At 39.2% G+C, this 22,517-nt stretch overlaps 1 protein-coding gene across 5 annotated transcripts in view; it reads right to left on the bottom strand.

Annotated features, from left to right (window-relative positions):
* The window catches only part of sdk2b (sidekick cell adhesion molecule 2b), a 487,898-nt gene that overhangs the window by 34,307 nt on the left and 431,074 nt on the right, over nt 1–22,517 (bottom strand). For all 5 annotated transcript variants that reach the window (XM_012871718.3, XM_021321070.2, XM_021321069.2 and 2 more), the window contains 14 exons: nt 21,741–21,850; nt 18,850–19,000; nt 15,906–16,143; nt 15,168–15,283; nt 14,780–14,969; nt 13,121–13,219; nt 12,415–12,609; nt 10,295–10,496; nt 9,823–9,926; nt 7,918–7,988; nt 7,229–7,358; nt 4,191–4,247; nt 2,387–2,488; nt 570–685 (listed from right to left, as the gene is read on the bottom strand). In XM_012871718.3, coding sequence (XP_012727172.2) covers nt 570–685; nt 2,387–2,488; nt 4,191–4,247; nt 7,229–7,358; nt 7,918–7,988; nt 9,823–9,926; nt 10,295–10,496; nt 12,415–12,609; nt 13,121–13,219; nt 14,780–14,969; nt 15,168–15,283; nt 15,906–16,143; nt 18,850–19,000; nt 21,741–21,850 — 1,881 coding nt within the window. The remainder of the gene's footprint in view (nt 1–569; nt 686–2,386; nt 2,489–4,190; nt 4,248–7,228; nt 7,359–7,917; nt 7,989–9,822; nt 9,927–10,294; nt 10,497–12,414; nt 12,610–13,120; nt 13,220–14,779; nt 14,970–15,167; nt 15,284–15,905; nt 16,144–18,849; nt 19,001–21,740; nt 21,851–22,517) is intronic.

Here is a 22,517-nt window from a genome sequence, read left to right as displayed (position 1 = left end):
GAAATGGAAAAAAACAAACGAACCTAATTAAAAATAGAAAATCAAAATATTTCAAAAAAGATTTTCACGGATGTGACTTTTCTTCAGGTATTATTCAAAATGAGCCTAAAATACACAGTTATGTCCAAAAATGAACCCTACAATTGGTAAATTTAGCTCAAAAATCTTCTTTCAACCTCTAAGTTTATTTTCAAAAGTAACAAACGTCTCTCAAATTATAATAAAACAATGCCAACAATTATTTATTATCTTCTAAATGAACAACATACATTATTTTTGGCATTACAGCCATCAAACCCTTCTTCTAATTAATTGCCAGAATATTGTTTTAAAAAAGAAAAAGGTTTAGGATTGGAAGATCCAAAAAAATATATATGATTTTTGAGTCTCTGGCTGGTATGTCAAGCTTATTAGGAATGAACATGGTCACCAGCCTATTTTTGGTACATCTATAGTATGCCTTAGGTGTGAAAATCAAATTACTTTTCATTAGGACATTATTATTTAAAATATATCATACATTAGTACACAAGTAAAACATTTAGGACTTGACAGCATGGAAATCTGACCTTGTAGCCCTGGATGTCTCCGTTTTGTGCGTTCACAGGTGGAGGATCCCATGTGACGTCCAACTGGGTAGCCGTTGCTGACTGAATGACAACATTCTGAGGTGGGGCTGTTGGGACTGTCACGACAAGGTTTAAATAAAAAGAATAGTGAACAGAGTAAGTTTTTATTTAAGAAGTACAAACAGGTGTCAGTGTGTTTGTACAGTGTGAGACACTGTACATTCATGTGTCTCAGTAAAATGCTGGACCCTTGTGCGTCACTAAAACCGCATCTTGATAGCGATTCTACAACTACACGGCCTTGCAAAAGTCAGAAAACCTGTTGAACTTTTTCACCTTATTCATGCAACAACCAAACACTTCATTGCTTCTTATTGGGATTCTTATGTCGGCCAGGGGTCCGCACCACATACATGTTGCATGTGGTCCTTTAGACCCTCAGCTCTGGCTCTTAATAACTTTGGACTAAAAATGCGAAATATTTGATCAGTGTTTTAAAATGTAAAGGCAATTTAGAAAATTCTAGCTGAAGCATTCATTCAGTCATTATATTCAATATTTCAACAAAGAATGACACTAATATTTGATAGAATCACAGTTATTTTATAAAAGGAGTAATAATTGAAGTTTCACCACTAGGTGGGCTGTTTAGCACTGTCTGTAGACCAAAACAGGTTGAGTGACAATCTCCCCCGCCTCACCTCATAAGCTCACATTTGAAAACATAGACATCATATATGTAGACGCCTCGTCGGGTGGGTTCTGCCTATGCTGCGGATGCGTCAGAGCATCCGCCATGTTGAATGTGGCAAATCTACAGTTAGTCTGAGTCAGTTAAACAGTATCAGAGGGTGTTTAATCTCAGAACATACTTTATATTTGTAATATTTTTATTTTTGTAATATTACAAGTTTATTTTCGTATCCCTTTGGCATCATTCTCCTGACTTTATACTCGTATAGAATAAAAATAATTAAAATAATCTAACCTGGCCCTATTACTCCAGGACTGAAATAGTTCTGCAAACTGTGACTATTCTGGAAATGTCCCCTCCTTAATTCTCATAATATGACATTTTTCTCATAATATTACCACTTTTGTCTTTGTTTTTTTTTTACTTCAATGTCCTAGGACTTTTTTTTCTCAGATTAGTAAGTTTTATATATATATATATATATATATATATATATATATATATATATAACGGTTGGTACATTTCCATGCAGCACAGGAATGAGGCATCTTCTCTGATCCACGTTCACTTCTCTGATCCACGTTCACTACAACAGAACTTAACTTCTTTCTGCCACATACAATATGGCGGTGATGTTGACGTACGAACCCACGCCCAACGATGTCTATGTTTGCAAAAGATGAATACAGCAAAACAGCATCACCTTTCGGAGGAACATGTCTAATGAAGAAGAAACTCATAACTGTATAATGCTGTTAGTAAAAGAACGTTTCAATCCAATGGACACGCTCTCCGCCGCTTTCGTCCTACGCTGCTCTGCTCCAATTCTTTTTTGGAAAACCATTCATAATTTTCTTTCCACTTCCCAATTGTGCACTACTTTGCACTGCTCTGCCAGACAGAATCCTAATAGCATTTATTGAAGTGTGTGCTTGTTAGTTGACAAAATGTGTGACAAATTCAATGAGTGTGAATATTTTTTTGCAAGGCCTTGTATCATGAGCCTAAAAAATGTTTGGATTGATTTTCACTTCTTTCTAGATCAATCCCAAGAATTAACCCATCCAAAGGGTTAGGACCATATCACACAAATCCCAAACAGTACCCAAACATGCACACATACCTGCCTCCCCAACGAACACCTCCTGGGGTGGGCTGCCCGGCCCTTCGCCCACAGCGTTGTACACGCTCATGCGTATCTCATAGCGTTTGTGTTTGCTTAGCTCTGCGGCAGAATGGAAACAGTTTCACACATATGGTTAGGAGGTAACAAACATCAGTCAACGCTTTGTAGGTAGCCGTTTCTGCCGTTAACCAGGACAACTGAAATGCACATACCTTCACTGACAGCTGGCCAAACCATTTGTGAGAGTCAGTGATTAAATCCAAGTGTCCACCCACAATAAACTATTAGGATGAATTAAATGAGAATTTCCTGCTTTGAATCATTTTGAATACCTAAGAGGATTCCAGCTGTGGGAAATTGCTAGGCATCATGAAGGTACAGGAGAAAAACGTATGTACAAAGAGTCTGGCTTTCGTACTCTGTGCTTGGAAATACAGTGTTAATCGGTATTTACACCCCTTCAGTTGAACCACGTTTTGTTATTTCACAGACTAATTCTGAAATAAATGTTTTCACTAAGAACCACACACAGTACCCCCTAATGGCAAACAAAAACAGCTTTTCGGAAAGCTGTGCAATGTCTTTTATTCAAACGCTTGTTAATGTGGTGTCTACTAAGTGTTCACACTCATGGATTAATTATTTCGTTAAAGCTCGTATTTGTTGAAGAACTACTTGTGCCAACAGTTGCGGCCTCGGATCTTCTTAGTTATGCCTGTGCACTCCTGCTTCGGGGTATTTTCTTCCATTCTTTGCAGATCCTCTCAAGCTCAGTGAGGTTGAATGGGAAGCTTCAGTAGACAGCCATTTTTAGTTATGTTCAATTAGATTTATGTCTGGGCTGTCCTTATGCCACTCGAGGACATTCACAGAATGCTCCTGAACTCACTTCTTTGTTATCCCGCTCTGTTCCTTTGAGGGCTCCCATACACTGTTTTGTCACCCCAATCTGAGCTCTAGAGGACTCTGAAGAAGGTTTTCTTGAAAAGCTATATTCTAGGAATGCTATACTTGGTCCACTGCCAACTTCTATCTTGCCCACCACCATGCTTCAAGGTATTGATGGTGTTAGCTAGGCAATGGGCAGTGCATGTTTTTCTCAAGACACAAAGCTTGGGGTGTGGGCCCAAAAGTTTTATTTTGGTGTCATCAGACCGGATAATTTATTATATCCTGGTCTGACAATTTGTAAGGAAGTAGTCGGTCAAGTTCAGCTGAGCTGCCACATTCCTTTTATGGAGGAATGCCTTCTGTCTGGCCATTTTACAATAAAGGCCTGATTGGTGAAGTGTGTTAACAAGAGAACAACCGATTTTTGTGACGTTCGCTGTTGACAATATCTAGTTGTATCCTTCCCCAGATCTGCCCCTTAACACAATCCTTTTTCAGGGGTCTACAGACAATTTCTTCAGTGTTTGGTTTCTCCTCTGATCTGCACCGTCAACTGTGAGAACCTTTATAAATAACTGTGTCCCATTCCACATAATTCTCTGGTAACTTGTGGAAGCAGTGAAAGGGGGTGAATATTTTCTGGGAGCAACATGTTTCTGAGCAGATTGTCAACGTTCCTGAGCAGAAGCATTCGTGTTTTCACAACACAGCTAAAAATAGCTAAATGTGATGATGATTCACTTTAAAGTCTGAGTTTTTTTTTTTTTTTTAATTGTCACAGGAAATGGCAACATAACAAGATTGAGTAGATTAAAAATTCCTTTTCAGCTTTAATATTTCCTTTACGAATTTCATCAGCATGCGATTGTGTCTCTGTGTTGATGTTAAATCTTGCGAGGCAAACACTTACTGTCAAGCTCGTACTGAGTGAGAGTTGGATCACTTAGATTCCGGATGGTGTAGGGAGCTGAGGGAAGAACAGAAGAAATTAAAAATAAAAACACATAAACAATGGGCTTATGAAGAGACACAGTATCACAGTTCAAAGTCCAGCACTTTCACTGTTGGGAGGAGCGGTACTGTTTTCATAAACCCCACCCTAAACAATCTAGGAGATCATGGCTGTGAATTAGCCCTAGAATGACTCCACAGGAGTCAAATTACAGGCTACGTTGCACAGAGTGGTGGAAACAGAGTGGCTCCTGAGTAAACCTAATAATAGCCTGCGGCTGATAACCGCTGATCACAAGATGAAATGTTTTGCTGCAAAGTGTCAAGACCGTTGGGGATATGTTGGCAACAGAATGGGCCTGTGTGACAGTTTTCCTCTAATGGAAATAATGGTGCTGCTGACATAGAAATAATCAGCCAAGACAGTCTTATAATTACGTGTTACTGAAGTAAAGTCTGGAAACTGCACCTTTCTTTAAATCCATTTGTATTTAGAGTTTCTCTCGGCTGCATGTTCACTATGACCCTTTAAAACGTGCATTGCATGGAGTATTTTAGATTGAAATTATAGCGGCCCTGAGGTATTTGGAATTGCATATAAAAATGGTTTGACCGTAACAGGCTTTAAATATTTGTAAAACAAAGTTGTTTTATTTTGTAGTTGTAAAAAAAAAAAAAAAACTTCTGATGCACAGTTACATGTTGATGGAGTCGTGATACGTTTTTGGGTGTTTTCATCGATGAACATTTGTCATGAAAAGCCCATATAAAATCATGTAAAGGTTCAATTATCCAATACTATTGCTGGTTTAAATATAATAAAGGAATTACTAAGCAAAATACCCTTGTATATATTGTATTACTCACTAACTGAACATCTGAGGTATTTATGGAATTGTGAGGTAATAGAAAAGAGAGTAAACATATTTAAGCTTAATTAATTGATGGAGTACAATATAAAAAAATTATGTATAAAGCACAAAAAGTAAGGTCCAAGACAGATTAGTAAAATGAGAAAGCAAATATATGTTAAAACATTAGAAAATCTATATTAAGAATGCCGACAATGGAAACATGCATTTCAATTGAAGGTCAGTTTATGGAACAGTCTTGACAGCGATCTAAAACTTTTTCTGCATTTACAAGAAATGTGAAAATAATTATAATGAAGTGATATAGCCTTGAATAAGCTGATGCTTTTTTTTGCGCCTTTGAAACATGGCTATAATAGTCTTCTGAGTTCAATAGCTAATATTCATTTGATGTGAATAGGGGGCAGATATCATAAGGTTATACTTGTTTTTCATTAAATTATTTCTTTTAGCTGTTATATGAACTATTTACATTCATTGAAAAAAAAAAATAAAATGAGCATTAAATATATCTTTTATTTCAGTGGTTTTATGGTATCAGAACAAAATGAACATATTTTGTTTGTGCTAGGTCCAAAAAATGTAATCTAGCCAGGCTTCATCATGTCATCAATAAACATGTTTGAAGGGGCCATGCCAATACATTTTCTGAGGTTTTGGTGGGTACAATATGGTCTGTTGTGCACTAATGAGGCCTTGTTAATGTCTAAATTGAATTGAAGGACCTGCTCAGTGGCAGTCAGCTTTATTAATTGGCTCAAAAATCAGAGCGAAGTCAACTTGGTCGATCTGCGTATCATTACCGCAACCGACCCTTTTACTGAGGAGGGACATTTGGCCTGACAAAATAACAACATGACGTTATTTTTTTTTTTTATTAAATTCTTTGGAGAATTTACATATGCAGCAATATCAGCTACATTTAAATCATTTCCCTCTGGGATTATTAAAGTATGTCTGATTCTGATACATGAAATTGTTTATACAGCGATGTATAAACAAACCTTTAAAACGGAAATACTGAGTGTGTAAAATAAAGTCCACACTCGCTTCTTTTATAGGATTTAATGTGGTGCTAAACAGATGCAGCTGATTAGCAGGGCCACCTTTATGAAAGCAGATGTTTTGCTACTTTGCTTCTTTGAACATAAAGGGTGTAAAGTAAAGCTTAACACAATAACAGTAACAATTGGTGCCCATCGATAGGGGCATGGCTCTATGGACACCTTAGCATTTTTTTTCCCCAAGTGGACAGCTGCCTAATAAAATATGAAGAAAAATAAGTCCATCCCAGGATCTACTGGCCTAGTTAACATGTTAAAAGTTAATGTCTATAAAGAAATGGCTCGTTTGAAAGGATTAAAGAAGAAAGTTTTTCTCTCCAACAACAATATGCCAGAACAGCCCAGCTTTGCAAAGTTGAACCTGAATGACCCACAAGAATCCTGGAACAACGGTCTTCTCGTTAGATGAACCTCAAGTAAGGATGATTTGCACACAACAAACACCAAATTTGACTAAAATAACCACAAAACACCTCATACCAACTGTTGTGGAGGTGTTACGATTTAGGCTTGCTTTGCATCCACAGGAGCATCTGGCCATGTGTTTACCAAAGCGATCTAGAGTCAAATGGGAGGCCCAAGCTGTGTCATCAACAAGACTATGACCCCAGATAAATCACCAAATTCAACAGATTGGCTGAACAAGAAAATAATCAAGCTGCTGCAATAGTTAGCACACAGACCTGACCTCTGTCTGTTTGAAATGCCGTGATGGGACTTGAAGAGAGCAATGGAGGAACAAATGTTTGCCAATGATATTGAACTGAAGCAACGTCGTAAAGAGTGGGGCAAGACTAAACAATGATGCAAGAAAGAGATACAGTCGTACAGAAAACAGCTACTGTTAGTAGTTGTTGCTGAAGGTGGATCTATAACCTGTTGCTACATAGTATTTCCACACATACGCTTCTCAAGTTTTGCTTCATCTTCATTGTTACCTATGTAGAATGTCATGTGTGTGCTGTGTTTGTGTTTTTTGTTTTGTTTTGTGACCTCCACAGAGATATAAACTCTATATCCCATGACTGTAACCCCCTGTGTTAATCCACGCTTCTCCTCACCGTTTAGCTCAGCCCACGAAGATAGACTGTTGACTGGATGAATGTAATTCCGGAGACGATCATACAGCAGCTCACGGTAGCGAATCCGAAACCCCAGTAAGATTCCGTTGATTTTCTCCTCGGCAGGTGGCTAAAGAGAGGATAATGTAACGTTAAAGAAAAAAAAAATGCATAAGTAGCTGCGAAAGGTAACTTAATCACCATATGATTTGTTTCTAAATGAATTCGTCTGAGGGGCTTTTTGGGATAGAGAAAGATGGGGAAAACCTTTCCTCTAAGACAGAGCAGTTATCCACGTGTTAAGTAATGCAGAGAAATCCCCCCTTGGCTGAACATGAGAGAACAGGCCCGGAGGGGAAGGAAGAGAGCAAAACAAGCATCATTCTAACCTCATAAACTCCACAAGTGTTCCTAAAAGTAAAACTCTGTCTGCGTGCCTCCTGTTTTCCTCTTTATGAGCCATCAATTCAGGTATAAGTGCAGAAGGGGTGTTTTTATATTACAGAGTACAGTGTTTGTGTAAAAAAAAAAAAAAAAAAAAAAGTCTGTATTCCGTAAGTACAGGCTTTGAACTCTCCTGGTCTCTTATTAGAGGTAACTTTCTCAGACTTGAATGGGCTGTAAGACAAGACGAAAAAAAAAAAAAAAAAAAAAAAAAAGAGAGAACGTTTTCAGCCTTCTGCTCCTACCTGCCAGCGGATCAGCACTGACGTCGTCGTGTGCGGCGTGACAGAGAGGATTGTTGGCGCTTCGTCTGGTGCTGAGGCAATAAAAGCGAGATAGATTAGCTAAATTGACTTGAAAATGCGCACTATTCAGCCAGCTAAATCTGTCCCCGAGCTGTGCCATTCAGGGAGAGTAAACACACACGGGAGCCAACACGGGAGAAGGATTGACCGCCGAGGTACAAATAGCGGGGAGAAAAGATCAGGCGAGATACATTTCTTTAGCTGCCCAGGCACAACGCGGCTGGCTTTTGTTTAGCTGAGATTTAAAGACGGCTCCCCTGTCTCGAGGAATCACAGATGGCGCGCACATTAATCAACCTCTGCTTTTGCCAGCAGGGTCCACATCATAACAAAGGACTAATTCATGCAGATATTGAACAGCTACAACTGAAATAGAACTAATTCAGTCATCTTTATGACTCTAGGGTTCAGGCTACTTGTCCAATAAATCTAAAAGAAGACCATTTAGTTTCTTATTCTCTGTGCTGGAGGATATATCTTTAGATTTAAGTCAAAAGCATCAACTTGAATAAACTCTCCCTAAAATTCATGAAAAGTGCTATGAAACACTACTTGGACCTTTAGAAATTTCTTCTTTTGTTTGTTTTTTGTAAGAATTAGATATATTAATCAGATCTTTTTTAATATCAGAGGTAGATAACTGGAGTAAAAACAAAATGCAGTTTTCAAATGTTGATTAATGCTAATTAGCGTGAAAGGCAATCCAAACCAAAACAGCTATAACTAAAAATATGATTGGCGCCCAATTTTAAATCATGGTTTAACTTCAATTGAGCAAATATTTTTTTAATTTGTCCCAAGACACACCCATGGCAGGTTATTGGCAGACATATGAAACAAAGAGATGGCTTAAATAAAATCTCTTTTACAACAGGAAATAGGCTAGAAAGCTAACGAAAAAGCAGCGCAGCACGCTTTAATCTTAAGAAATTCAAGAACAGATTAGAAACAAACAGCCGAAAACCACAATGGCAGCTATTAAATACAAATGGACAAAACCTTGAATTTTGGTGAATTTGAATTAAAGGGTCTGATTATGTGGATAAAAGTCTTTCTTTCCTCTGCCACTACACTGCTCATAAAGTAGGCTTTTCTGTTGAGGCAGTTCTTGAGAGGAAAGTGCTGACGCATCCCTGTGCACATCAACTTAAAGATGCTGGTCAGAACAGGAGCAGAGAATAAAACATTTACTTGAATGCTGCCCGAATTTTTGTGTTTTGAATTTACAGTGTTTGTCACATGAGGTCATTCCCCATTGTGGTGATTCCAGGCAGACTGAGCTGACCACAGATAATTGTTAACTAATAGGTTTGTTAGGTCTCCCAGCCACAACCCTCCAATGACATTTCTTCTCATCTCCCTCTCGTGGTAAAAATCTTCATATAAATCCTCCCTTCTTCAACTCCAATTTGAGCAGAGGCTTTGCTATAATGACTTCAGTCTTGGATGTACCTTTGGTCATCTATCAATGCTTGAGTTTGGTGTTCAAAACTTATCATAACTCTTCCTTGATATTTAACTGCTTTTGCTCATCTATTTTCCATTAAGTTTTTTTTTTCTTTTCTTTTTCTTTTTATATACATTTCACAATTTCAATCATGAAAATTAATAGAACCATTGTAAGGTACAAATCTAAACCCAATTGAAAAAAAAAACAGTTGTAAAAATTACAGCATTTGCCCTTAGAAGGAACCATTTATGAAATTTAGAAGAGATGGCTGCTGGTTTTTGTACCCCCCATTTCTACATTTCAGTTTCAAATCTAACCTAATAAACAATTAAAAAAACACAGGACTTTATATTTTTTTACATTCCCAGAATAAATATAATACCATCATTTCTTACCATCCTGTAGAGTTGTGATAGCTTCACTCTCCTCACTGTACTCACTGTCCCCTATGTCATTGGTAGCTTTTATTCTAAACTGGTAGGAAGTGAAGGGTTTAAGCCTGAGAACAAGAAACAACAGAAAGTTAATTAATCTGGATGACAAATGACAGCACATGTTGCTGAGAAACAGCTTAACCATGTGAAAAAAAAAATCCACATAAGCCTTAATTTAGCCCAAGTCGAACAATAAAAAACAATCTCTTATTTTCAACTGTCAGGTTCATTTAAACGTTCGTTTCACAATGCGAATTTGGTCCGCAATCTGTTGTAAAGCTGAATGAACTCTAAAATGAAAATAACCTGAGTAGACAGAAGATAAAGTGATATTTTGCTTTTACAATAGTTTAAATGTTAACACAACAGAAAGAAAACCATATTTCAGGGAAAGACTTTAATCAAACGTTTGTATTAGAGAATCAAACTGTACTTGGACACAATGTAGGATGATGCTTCATGGTTGACGGAGGCAGAGTGGACCGTCCAGTTGTTCTCAGGTAGTTCCTTCTGCTGCACGGTGTAGTAACGTACTGGGGACAGCCCATCACTGCCTGGCTCCCAGGAGAGCAGCACCTGACGGGCCTGGACATCCTTCTGAGGGACTATGGGGCGGCTGGTGGGCTGGGGACGAGCTGAAACCACCAGAGGCAGAATTAAGGGGAAAGAAAGTGACTCACAAAAATGTTACATGGGGGAAATTAAAGATGGGTGACAAGAACAGAATGAATAATCGGTTCTTTGAATAGGATTTACTGTTCCAACTTCCTTTTTTTATGGTGCTTGACCACATTCAAGGGTCAAGGTTCAATAGCTTTTTACCTATTTTCTCACATTCCAACCTGTAATTTACATTTTTTTTTTTAGGTGATGGATCTGCACAAAATACAAAATATATCGAAGCAACATTTGAGGGGTGTAAGGGTAACAAAAACATACTGGAATGGTCTAGTCAAAGTCCAGACCTCAATTAAATTGAGAATCTATGATTGGACTTGAAGATTGCTGTTCACAAGCTTTATTTTGTCCTATTTTTTTTGTTTGCTTCACAATAAACAAAATAGTCCATCTTCAAAGGTCTTGGGGTGTTCTGTAAATTAAATCGTGCAAACTCTTAAGCAATCAGTTTTGATGAATTCTTTATGCTTGTTGAAACTCTGATAAAAGGCCAAACAGGCAGGATTTTATTTACTAAAAACTTTCTTGGTGCTCCTTTTGCCTGAACTGCTGCATCAATGCAGCAAGGCATGAAGGTACCTAGCCTGTGGTTCAACTTAGGTGTTCAGGAAGCTCAGGTTGCTTTAATCCCATCCTTCGGCTCTTCTGCAGTGTTAGGTCTGGTGGTTTTCATATTTCTCCAGAAAATAATCCGTAAGTCCGTTGCGGGGAATTAGGTCAGGCAAGGTTGTTGATCAGTCAGGTGGAATCAAGTGAATCAGTGATGCCATGGTCATTGGTATTGGTACCTTTGGCAGTGTGGGGGAGGTGAAATCAGCATCTCCATAGAGCTCGTTAGCACAAGGAAGCATGAAGTGCTCTATAATTTCCTGGTAGATGGCAGTGCTGACTTTGGACTTAAAAAGTCAGTAAAAACCCAGTGGACCAACGCCAGCAGATAGCATTGCTTCCCAAATCATCACTGACTGTGGAAAGTTCACACTGGACCTCAGTTAATTTCCATTTTGTTTCTCTCTCCTCTTCCTACACTCTCTGACCTTGATTTACAAATGAAATGTGAACTTTACTTTCATTTGAGAAGTGGACTTTGACTACTGAACAACAATCCAGTTGATTCAGGAGTCCTTAACACAAGGAATGTGACATTTTTAGCCCATGTCCTGGGTATTTTTTTTTTGTATTGGTAATGTTCTACTATTTGGGTTCTCATTAGCTTTAACTCATAGTCATGGAAATAAAAGCAAAATACTTGAAAAAAAAAAACTTACACTGTGTGCATAATCAGTCTAAATATTTAATAACTACTTCTGAAGAACATAATCAAAAACACATACTTTTTGATGATAGTTTCATTAATTGATATACACAGATAGACAGGAAACACTAGGCGATTGGTTGACAAAGGTAATGTTACTTTTAACTTCCCAGGTTAACTCATCTTTTTTTTAATTCAAGGTAAGGCACAAATATGCTTTTTATCTATACTAGGAAGGCAATAGATGTGAGAAGGACATTTTTTTCCTAAAAAGTTTTGGAGGCGTAATCGTTGTGACCGAAATTGCAGAGTAAACAATTCTTCTCATGCCTTGAAGGAAAGAGATGAAGAGATGCAGCATCAGAGTACATCTAATAAATACCTAAAGGGCACAGACACTCTTTTATTAAGCACATCTGCTCAGTGGACTATTGACTGGAAGTGCAGGGATGGCTTAGTTCAGCTTTCAACAAGTTGAGACACACATCCGTGGCCTCTCTGTAAGCAAAAACTGTTTCGCTGATTCACATTAACACAGGCTTTGCTGTTTCGACTTAACATATTGGTCTCAATAATGAGAAATTATTCTAATTTAAACCCCGGCCATAGTCCACAGTTACCTCTTTTCTCCGTGGTGACAACCAGGGCCTCGGCGGCATCGCCCCAGCCCTTTCTGGTCTGTGCTGTGATGCGAAACACGTACACAGATTCTGGTTTAAGGCTGGTCACGGTGTACTGGCGAGTGCTGGGGTTCAGGACGTCTACTGTTGCTGCGTTGCTGTTAGTGGAGTTCAGGTGATAAGTGATCTGGTAGGCTAGAGAAGGGAAGAGAGCCAGTGAAACCAAAATGAATACTAGTTATTTCATATTTTCTTTTCTCTTTTTCCCTTACAATAAGAACAAACAAAGTTTTTATCCCAGATGACATGATTCCATTAGCATCTGCTCCTGCCTGCTGCTTGATTTTGCATGACTCACTGTGGAGTTAAAACCGAATTACCCACCAGATGTAAAACGAATCAAAGTTGCACATGGAAATCAACAATAAGTTTACAAAGGAGGTCAACTCCCTTTTCAGCAATGTTGAAAAATCACAAAATTTAATTTCCCCTGTTGGACATTGCCTTGTCAGTTCAGTCAACAAAAGCTGATGGGAGCCTTTCTAACTACATCAGTGCTGCTGCTGCTGCTGCTGCTGCTTCATTGCTTTTAGGTAAATAACCTAAAGTAAGTGCAGTTTTAGACTCAAATTTAACCTTTAATCACCCACACATTTAAAGTAAAAAGAACATTTTCAAAGAGGGAAGGATTCTGAGAGTAACTAACCAAGGATGATCCCGTTGGGCTGCGCGGGAGACTGCCAAATCAGCCGGACAGAAGTGGTGCGCACTTCAGGAAAGAGGATACCAACAGGAGGTCCTGGTACTGCAGGGAACCAGTAGACATAAATCCATTTAGTATCAAGCCAAAACATACTGTACCAAAATATATATATTTTTAATTGTTATGCTTTTCAAAATTCAAAGAAATCTCAGAAAAAAAATCAGAAAGCTCCTTTTTTGTCAAGGTTTAGCTGCTTCTCAGCCAACAAGCAACTGTAAACACAAAAACTAAGGAAACCTGGGTTTGGTCAAATATTTCTTTGTTGTAGCAACCCTTCTTGAAAACAAAATCTCAATCCACTGAAAGGATGGTTTATTTCCCTTTGAAGCGCGCCAAATTGGTGAGGAAAATGCATGTGTTGGCTGCGAAGTAGAGTGGAGTTGGTTGCAGCCACATTCTGAACAGTTTTCCGTGGAGGCATATGTGATAGTGTGCATCATTGCGAAAAGCAAGGCTTGACATCACTGGAGGCAAGCTCAATGCAGAGTGATGGCGAGATGAGATTCTGAAACCATTGGCAATCCTATATCTCCACTCTGAGGGATTAAATGTTATCCTCGATGCTCGCCCCCACAGACTGGGGTATTTCAAAGACCACTTAATACCCCGTTGTTTGTGAGCAACGATTGGCTTGTGCAGACAGTTTACCTAATCATAGATGGAAACTATTTTTTAAGCATTCCTGCACCCAAATCAAAACAGTTCTTGATAAATTCTACATTTTGCAACTAGCAGCCAATTTGTTTCCATTTTTTATGCTTAAGCTAGAATACCAAATGAAATAAAAGGATTGAAATAAAATGCATTTTTCACCAACAGGATGACTACTAAAGACATGTTTGCAAAATAAATCTGACTTCCAGTAGATGAGCAAATGAACAATTAAGCTTTTCTCAGGACATGGTCAAAAATGCTGGATGATTTTTTTGGTTCTGAAAGATGTAGGTTCAGACAGTCTTAAAAAAGTTATAGTTGGTTTTATAGGCCTGGGCTCTTTCTCGATGGAAAAAGATTAAAACCCAGGATTTTCTGCCTTGCTGCAAGGCAATATTGCTACCAGCTGTGCCACCATGCAGCCCCAGGACAGGACAGTAAAGGAAAAAAATCAGACTAAGTTCATAGAACAGCTGCAAAATGCAATAAGGGAATGTAGAAAACTCTTGATCAAGACAACTTAGACGTATTTCAATAATGTCTGGCAAAGGATTACAGGCCTATTGATACTTTGCAAGACTAAACATTTTTATTCCCTGTTCCTGTTCTGCAAAATCTCAGTAACGTTATTATGTTCGTGGAGCGCTGGTTCTTGATACATAATCTATTTACTTGTTTGGTGTCTGGCAGCTATTATATAAAATGTGGCAGTAGAAGGAATCTATGTAGTCTTCCAAGGATTTCTTTCCTTGAATTCTCACAGAATAATGAATTTAAATGTTCTGGCCAAAAAAACAAAAAACAAATAAAACTTTGTTCTTTTTTTTTGCCACACTGATAAAACTTTCATATTCTGGTTCTTTTCTGTAACAAGGAGACAAGACTCTAAACACAAAACTCCCAACTCAATTAGCATAAATGTGATATACAATGCTACTGCATCTGTACCATCATCCAAAGTCCTCTCCAGGATGGGAGGAGAGCTCGGCCGTCCATCTCCGATCCGAGTGAAAGCCAGAACCTGGATCTCATACAGCACGTATTTCCCCAAACTGCTCAGCTGGGCACTGTGGGAGGCGTTCCCTTCCACCATCCAGAAGCGGACGCCGCTGTCAGAATCCTTCTCCTTATACATCACCTGATTCGGGGAGGGGAACCAGCAGCACAAGTTCAGAGGAAAGTGAATCTGCAAATTAGGGAGGACGCAGAGCCGCTGCGCTGCTTTGCCCCCTGCTCAGAAAAGATGACATTTCTGCCAGCTAATTGGAGGTCTTTGGCCTTTCAGCAAATAAATAATTGGAGAGGAGGTTTAAAGCATAAAACAGCAGAAACAGACCTTATAGCCAAGAATGAGACCGTTCCTGTCGGGCTCAGGGACTTCAGACCAACGCACCAGGATGCTGCTGGAGGTTGTGGCGAAGGCGGAGACGTTGGTGGGTCCACACGAAGGGACTGGAAAATGAAAAAAAGGAGAAGGTCAGAAATACAACACCAAAGCAGTCTATTTAACTTTCTGTAGTTTCATAATATATATATATATATATATATATATATATATATATATAAGTGTTTGCATTCCCTTTGCAGAGCCTCTATAGCCACCTCGGCACTCATCTGCAGACATAATGGCTGATTTCAAAGGATTTGCTTGCAGGCTGGGGTAAAAAGCGCTCAGGAATTCTATATTTAAATACATGTGTTCCCCATTTCCTTACATTCCCTCCATTGTGCTCTACCCAGCATCTGCTAAGTGATACGAGAGCAGAAGTGAGGACGGGAAAGGCATCGTCTAAGCCTAAATGGAGGTGTAGCATAAAGAGAGGAGCGTCTGAGTGTGCCTGCTAATGAATTAAACATATGGCACAGTTTGAACCATGTGTCTATACCTCTTATTTAACTACTAATGAAGATAGCCTGCACAGATGCTGAAAACGCAGTTATACAAAAGTTATGAAGGTGATTCTTTCTCGACAAGAAAAGTTGGAGCGAACAGGACGTCTTCCCTTCTTCCTGGTGTCCAATGCGATGCCTTATTTAGATCTATCTTTCTTTGACAGATGGCGAGCTCACTCACCGGATTCCCTCGTCCTGCCTCTGACCGGCTGGCTCCACGGTCCCATCCCGATGCTGTTGACAGCCTGGACCCTGACATCATACTCCGTCCACTCCTCCAGGTCTTCGATGGTGAATTCCCTCTCCAGACGGTCGGTGATGATGTGGGTCAGCTCGCGGCCCTGCGAGCCAACGCGGTAGTACTGAACCCTGTATCCCACCTGCTCTGCGTTCCCGTTGTATTCCCATTCAGGCAGAGGCTGCAGTACATGAATATGAATAAATAAAGGCTTTCTCGACAGATATTTCTTTTTAGTTTGCACACACAAGGAAAAGTCCTCCTTATGCCTTCTAGACCCATTGGCAGCCATGTTCTAAAAAATATATATTTTAAATAGATATTTTAATGCAGAGGGCTAATCTCATTTCTAAAATTTGTCTTTTCAGTGTGTCACAAGACAGGAGCAAACCGATCTTTGAACATTCCTCTATGTAAAATCATCATCCAGGCTCTTATCCTCTTAATTCAAAATATCCTGGGAATAATGATGTCTATAATGCCCTGCACCTAAGCAAGGTTTTCTAGTAAAATCCATAAAGTCAGCAAACAAACAGCACCATGACCAAGGGTTGTGGGAGACATGTCAGGGATACAGATGTGAAGAGCTTTGGAGCAGGATTAGGTAGCAAAATAATATCCCAAGCTCACAGAGAGGTGCTCAATCATCTAGAGTTCAGGTGGTGCACCAGGTGATACGACTGTAATCCTTCTAAGACACGGCAACCCAAACCGAAAGTCCAGGCAAGCTGAGCGGCAATCACACAGGAGGCCGATAGCAACTCTGAAGGAGCAGCAGAGAGCCGAGTGCACTTCCTCAAATCTGGGTTTTATAAAAGACTGCAAAGAAGGCAATGGGAAAGCAAAGCCATACGAAGTTCCACTAAACGTTTGCCCAAAGCCATGAAATCGACACAAAGAAAATGTGGAATATGCTCTGGTTAAATTAGACTAAAACCCAATATTTTGGTCTACATGTAAAGCACTGTTTCCCAAGAAAAAGTGACATCCTCTCCACATCACCCTGAACACACCTTCCCCACCATGAAACACGGCAGTGGCAGCGTGTGGAGTCTGGTAAGAGCGTGAGTGGAACCGACCTGACCTCAGGCACAGCTAAACAAACATGTTTCCATTTTTCCAGTTGGGTCTGCACGATGCTGGCCAAACCAGATATTTATGTTTAAAGTATAAATAAGAAAATGTTATCAATAATGAAGACGATACATTTTATTTGAAGGCGCCTTTCAAGTCCCTCAAGGTCACCAAACAAAAACTACAAAAAAAGATAAAATATAAAACAGAAATGAAAATCATCATATTATCTGAAAAATAGGTAGATGATGACATGAAACAGAATAAGCCAGTTTGAAATAGTGAGTTTTGAGATAAGGTTTAAAGGAAGACAAAGAACTCCAATCACGGATGTGCTGTGGGAGCGCAATCCAGAGACGAGGGGCTGTAGGGGAGGAGGCTCCTGACCCCACGGTTGTCAAGGAGAAGGAGGCATGACAAGAAAAAGGGATATAAATAATGGAGAAGATCAGAAAGGTAAGGAGGTGCCGGGTTACTGACAGCTTTGAGGATGAGAAGGAGAATCTTATGGTCAAGGTGATATTTAAGGGGTAAGCAGCGAAGATGTTTAAGGATAGGAGTGATTTGTCATATAAAAGAAGTTCCAGTGATGATCCGAGCGGCTGTGGTCTGGACGAGCTGAACTTCATGAATGAGTTTGAGAGGACGACCTGACAGAAGTGAGTTACAGTAGCCTAATCGAGGAGTGCCTTTATGAGGATGGCTGTGGTGATGGGAGTAAGAGATGAACAGAGACAGTTGACGTTACCAAGATGAAAATACGCAGACCGAGTGATGTCATCAATGTGAGATTCAACGGATAAAGTGCTAAAGAGGATGGCGCCCAGACGGTGAGCTTTAGGTTACTTTAGGTCAGACTTTAGCTTTAGATTGCAGCCAAAACTGCCAGTCAGTCCAAAACCCGTCATCAACATCACAACCTCAGAGATACATTCCAAACTCCCACCCTGAGTATAACAAAGAATATAGTCAAACATATCCAGATCATATTCACTTGTGGGATAAACTTTACATATTTTAAAATGTGCCTTTTTTTAATTTTATGGGTGGGGTGATACAAAAAGATAAAAAAGTCCAAATCCTAAAAAAATCAACTATTACTGCCAATTACTGCTATGTTTGTTCTTCAAAACTGTCGCTCTCGTGAGAGTTTCATAGCTCAGTTGGCTTTAGTTAGTCTGAAAAATCCTGTAGTCTGTGATCCAGCAGCAGGCGGAGCTGGAAAGTGTGCAATCCCTAGTCTTTCAGTGGGGACACAAAAAACACCTAGTTTTCAAAACCTGTCGTGACTGTGAAAGTCGTGTAGTATGTCTCCAGCTTTGGCTGTGAAAGGCTGAGAATTTCAAAAAACAAACAAAACCAAAAAGGAGAAAAAAAAAGAAGAAACAGAACATCAATCCTATCCTTTCATTTCACATTCCCTCCGATAAAAGGAATATATGGGTCTGTTACATAGAGCACAAGACCTCTTGAAAAATTTAGTATTTCTTGAGTAGCTGTTTCTAATATTCAGATTTACTTGCGCGATGAAAATGAAAGGAGACTTTAAATGGGCGACACTGAAGGTTATGTTTGCCAATTATCACAGCAAAGGTTGTCTAGTTAAAAACACAAATTTCCTCTAATGAGAGAGTTTCTTTCCTCCCTGACTAAATGCACTTTGTTTCATCAAAGTTGTGTCCTTCAAAAATGTTCGCTTTAAGACTATGCTGCTGTTAGAAAAAATTGAGTTCTTTTAAGACTTGCTTTAACACATAAAATGTTACAACAAGTCCCAGAAATGCCATACACAGTGTTGTCAGTTGTCACTTACCATCCATCGCAACCAGAGGCTGGTCTCGCTGGCTGTGCGCAGGGTGACGTTGGCGGGCGCCATGTCGGGAGGAGCCGGCAGGGTCTGAATCTTCCTGGATGGCTGGCTGGGAAGACTGCTGCCCACGATGTTCACCTGGCGCATCCGGAATCTGATGTTTGGAAAAGAGCATTTGATTATCCTGCAACTTGTGAAAAAAAAAAAAAAAAAAGCCTGACCAAGCATTGTTATGCAGCTCGGATGCTTTAACACGGGAGTTGGTGCTTTTTTTTTTTTTTTTTTTTCACGCAGAGATCAAAGGCCTGAATTTAAACACAATCTAAATATGCTGAGAGGACGCTTATCTGTGGTAAATGCCTGAATATGCAACAGAATAAAGCGCCGCGTTCGTAGTGAAATGTAAACTGGCAGCAGAGATATTAGAACGAGGAAAAACTACAGTTGTTATTGGTCTTCAGGGACTGGCTCGTTCTATTTGCTGTATTGAATGTGATCGGGGAAAACAAATAGACTGCGTATGAAAATAAGCATCATAAGCGCAGTGAAAAACAACCCAACAGCTCTTGCATTCAAATTAAAGGAAAAGAAAATTGGATGAACTCATGGGATAAGCCGAAATGAGCCGCGTTAGAGGAGAATACGTCCACCTTAATTAGTGATTTTGTCACATCTTTGTGCAATCTTAATATGAAGAGATGCTTCCTTTCAAACTTATTTTCCAAATACTGTGTTGTTTCTATAATATTGCAAACTGCAAGGTAGCAGGGTTGTTTCACAGTCTGGAGATGTATGGGTCCTGTCATGGGTTCTTTAAAAGGACCAGATAAAAAATACTATTTTTTCCAGGCTCTATTCCCTACGCCACTGTGTAGAAATTGGATCCATCCAACAATTCACCCAAGCATCTGTCCATTCAGCTGTCCATCTTCCATGTTTAAGGTCTGCCATAGTTATGTCATAAATTCATACTGGACGGTTTTATTTACACTGTAAAATGGCCAAACATGCCTGAGCTCGGAAATTTGACAAGATTGTGTGATTTTTTATTTTTTATTTTTTTTGGGAAGTCATTGTTTTCCAACCCCGTTATAATGAGAAATATTCATCAAGCAAATATACCAGAAAGTACAAACCATATATAAGCTTCAGGAATCAGCAAAACAGCAAAAATGAGACATTAAGGAAGATAGTGGAACGACAAAAAAAAAAAAAAAAAATCTGTAATGGACCATTATATAAATAGCAGTGTAGCTTCTGTAAAACATCTGGAGGGCATTCAATGGTGGACTCAGATTGCCTCTAATGACAATAGGGCTTTAGTCTGCATTGAAGGAAGCTAATTCTAGTGTGATTGTGATGTATTCCAAATGTTAAAAAAAAAATCCTAAAAAAGTTAAATGCAACAGCTTTTACATTTGGAATAACGTGCCCAGTAACACCTTCCTTCACTGTGAATGAAAAAAAAATGGGGAAAAAAAAATCCACCTCATGCTTTTTAGCCACCAAAAAAAAGCTTCTAACATACTATCCTTGAATATTTAACCTCTCTTTTTTAATCAGAAATTGTACAGGTTATTCAAACTGGTTGGTTTCCTGGCACCTAAACAAAGTCCATAAAAGCTAATAGGATGGAGGTCATGCCAGAAGCTGGACATAATGTACTTTATGCATTTCAAACTGCCTTTTAATTTTTTATGATCCCTCTCCTGCTGTAACGCCCCATTGTGTCTCAGTTTAAACAACCTAGTTGCTGACTTGTGATGAAGTTAAATAATTTATTCATTATTCCAACGACTTCCAAACATTTAGCTGGCCCCGCCATGCTGACAGTTGGTACTGTGTGCTTAGGTTTGAAACCCTTATCTTGAATCCCTCAAAGGCATTCCTTGTAATTTTGCCGAAAAGCTAAAATGTTTTTTTTTTTACAGAAAATATTTTGGGTTGTGGATGTGGACAGCTGCAGATTTTAATCAAGCTATCAACTTTGTGGATCAGAGGCTTCTTTTTTTAATGGTTTTTAGCCTTTCAGTCTCTTCAAAGTGAACAGTGGTGTTAAAGAAGGTTCCAGTTTCTATCAGTCTAGAGCAGGGGTGTCAAACTCATTTTGGTTTAGGGGCCGCATTCAGCTTAATCTGATCTCAAGAGGGCCACACGAGTAAACTCATTGCAAGATTAAATAGAACTAATAAATGTGGACTTGTTGTTGATTTTTATATTAAGTTAATTTCACTTTTACACAATATATTATGAATAACCTCAGCGTTTTTAAGAAAAGTATGCGCAATTTCAACAATACTTTTACTCAGTTAAACATTTACTTGTGCATTATGCATAAGAACTGATCACAGTGATTATACAATGTTGAAAAACATTTATTCACATTTTTTGGAACTTAAAAACACTGTCCTGCATGACAAAATACATCAAACAGATAAAAATTAAGAAATGATTTGAATTTTTCCACACCTGAAGTTTAATCTGCTAATTAAAACACAGCGCCCCCCGTGGACAATATAGGAACTGCATATTTTCAATTAAACGAAGTACATGTTTTTTTCAATAATTGTTTTATCATTCTCTTCCTTTTATCTTGTCCACTTGTGAAAGTCAAATCTGATGAGCTCTTTGTGGCATCTTATTGCCACATTGCCAGACAGGACACTGGAAATAAAAAAAAACTCTTTGTCTGAGAGTGACAGGTTGGGTCACATGTTTGAAACCTGGGCACAGATATGTCTCAACTTGGACAATGATCCTGAATATAAGTATGTGTGTGCGTGGCTGTCTGTGTGTCCGTGTCCCCAGCCTCTTCCACGCTGCCCGCTGAAAACTCGCACCAGGTCAGGATTCTAGGACAGCAGAGGCAGACAAACTGACATGCTGTGTGTTACCTGTAAAAGGTGTAGGGGTTGAGACCAGGCACCTCCAAAGAGCGAGCCTCGGGTTCATTTGACACCTGATGGACCATCACCCAGTCCTCGTTTTCCCCTACCACTCCAACCTGAGAACGAGACAGCAGAGGAGTAGTGAGAGATCTCTGAAAGCCTCTGACAGTCAGTCAGATCTTCAGTGCCTTGCAAAAGTATCCATAGCCCTCAAACCTTTCCACAACATTTTGTCATATTTCTCAGTCAATAGTGTGGTGAACAACTTTTACAGCTGCTTCTCTTTTTTTTTTTCTTTACCAGCTGTGGACATCAAGATGGTGAAATTGTTTCCAATTATTTGCTGAACTCAGTAGAAATGCACAGAGACCTCCTAAGAACATCAATTCTAAAGTCTTGCCACGGTTTATCTGATGAATTTAGGTCTGAACTTTGACTGGGCCACCGTAACACCTGCATAGGTTGTTATCTAGGCCATTTAGGTCTAGGTTATTTAGGATATATGTTCATCAATTCATTTGCAACCCCTAACAGGTTTTCTTCCAGGATTGCCGTTTATTTAGACCCATCTATGTTCCTGCCATCTCTGAAAGGTTTCTCTATTCTTGAGGCATGATGCTGCCAACAACCTGTTTCATTGTGGGGATGGTATTTAGAGGCTGCTAGTTTAGACGGATAGATGAATAGTTTTTGGCAACACACAAAGCTTTTGCATGTTGGTGAAAATGCTCAGCTTTAGTCTGATATAAGCAGGAAACCTCCTATATGTTTGCGCTGCCATTG

This window comes from Fundulus heteroclitus, chromosome 10, assembly GCF_011125445.2.
Source record: "Fundulus heteroclitus isolate FHET01 chromosome 10, MU-UCD_Fhet_4.1, whole genome shotgun sequence".
Lineage (NCBI taxonomy): Eukaryota > Metazoa > Chordata > Actinopteri > Cyprinodontiformes > Fundulidae > Fundulus > Fundulus heteroclitus.
This window is presented reverse-complemented; position numbering and strand designations above follow the sequence as displayed.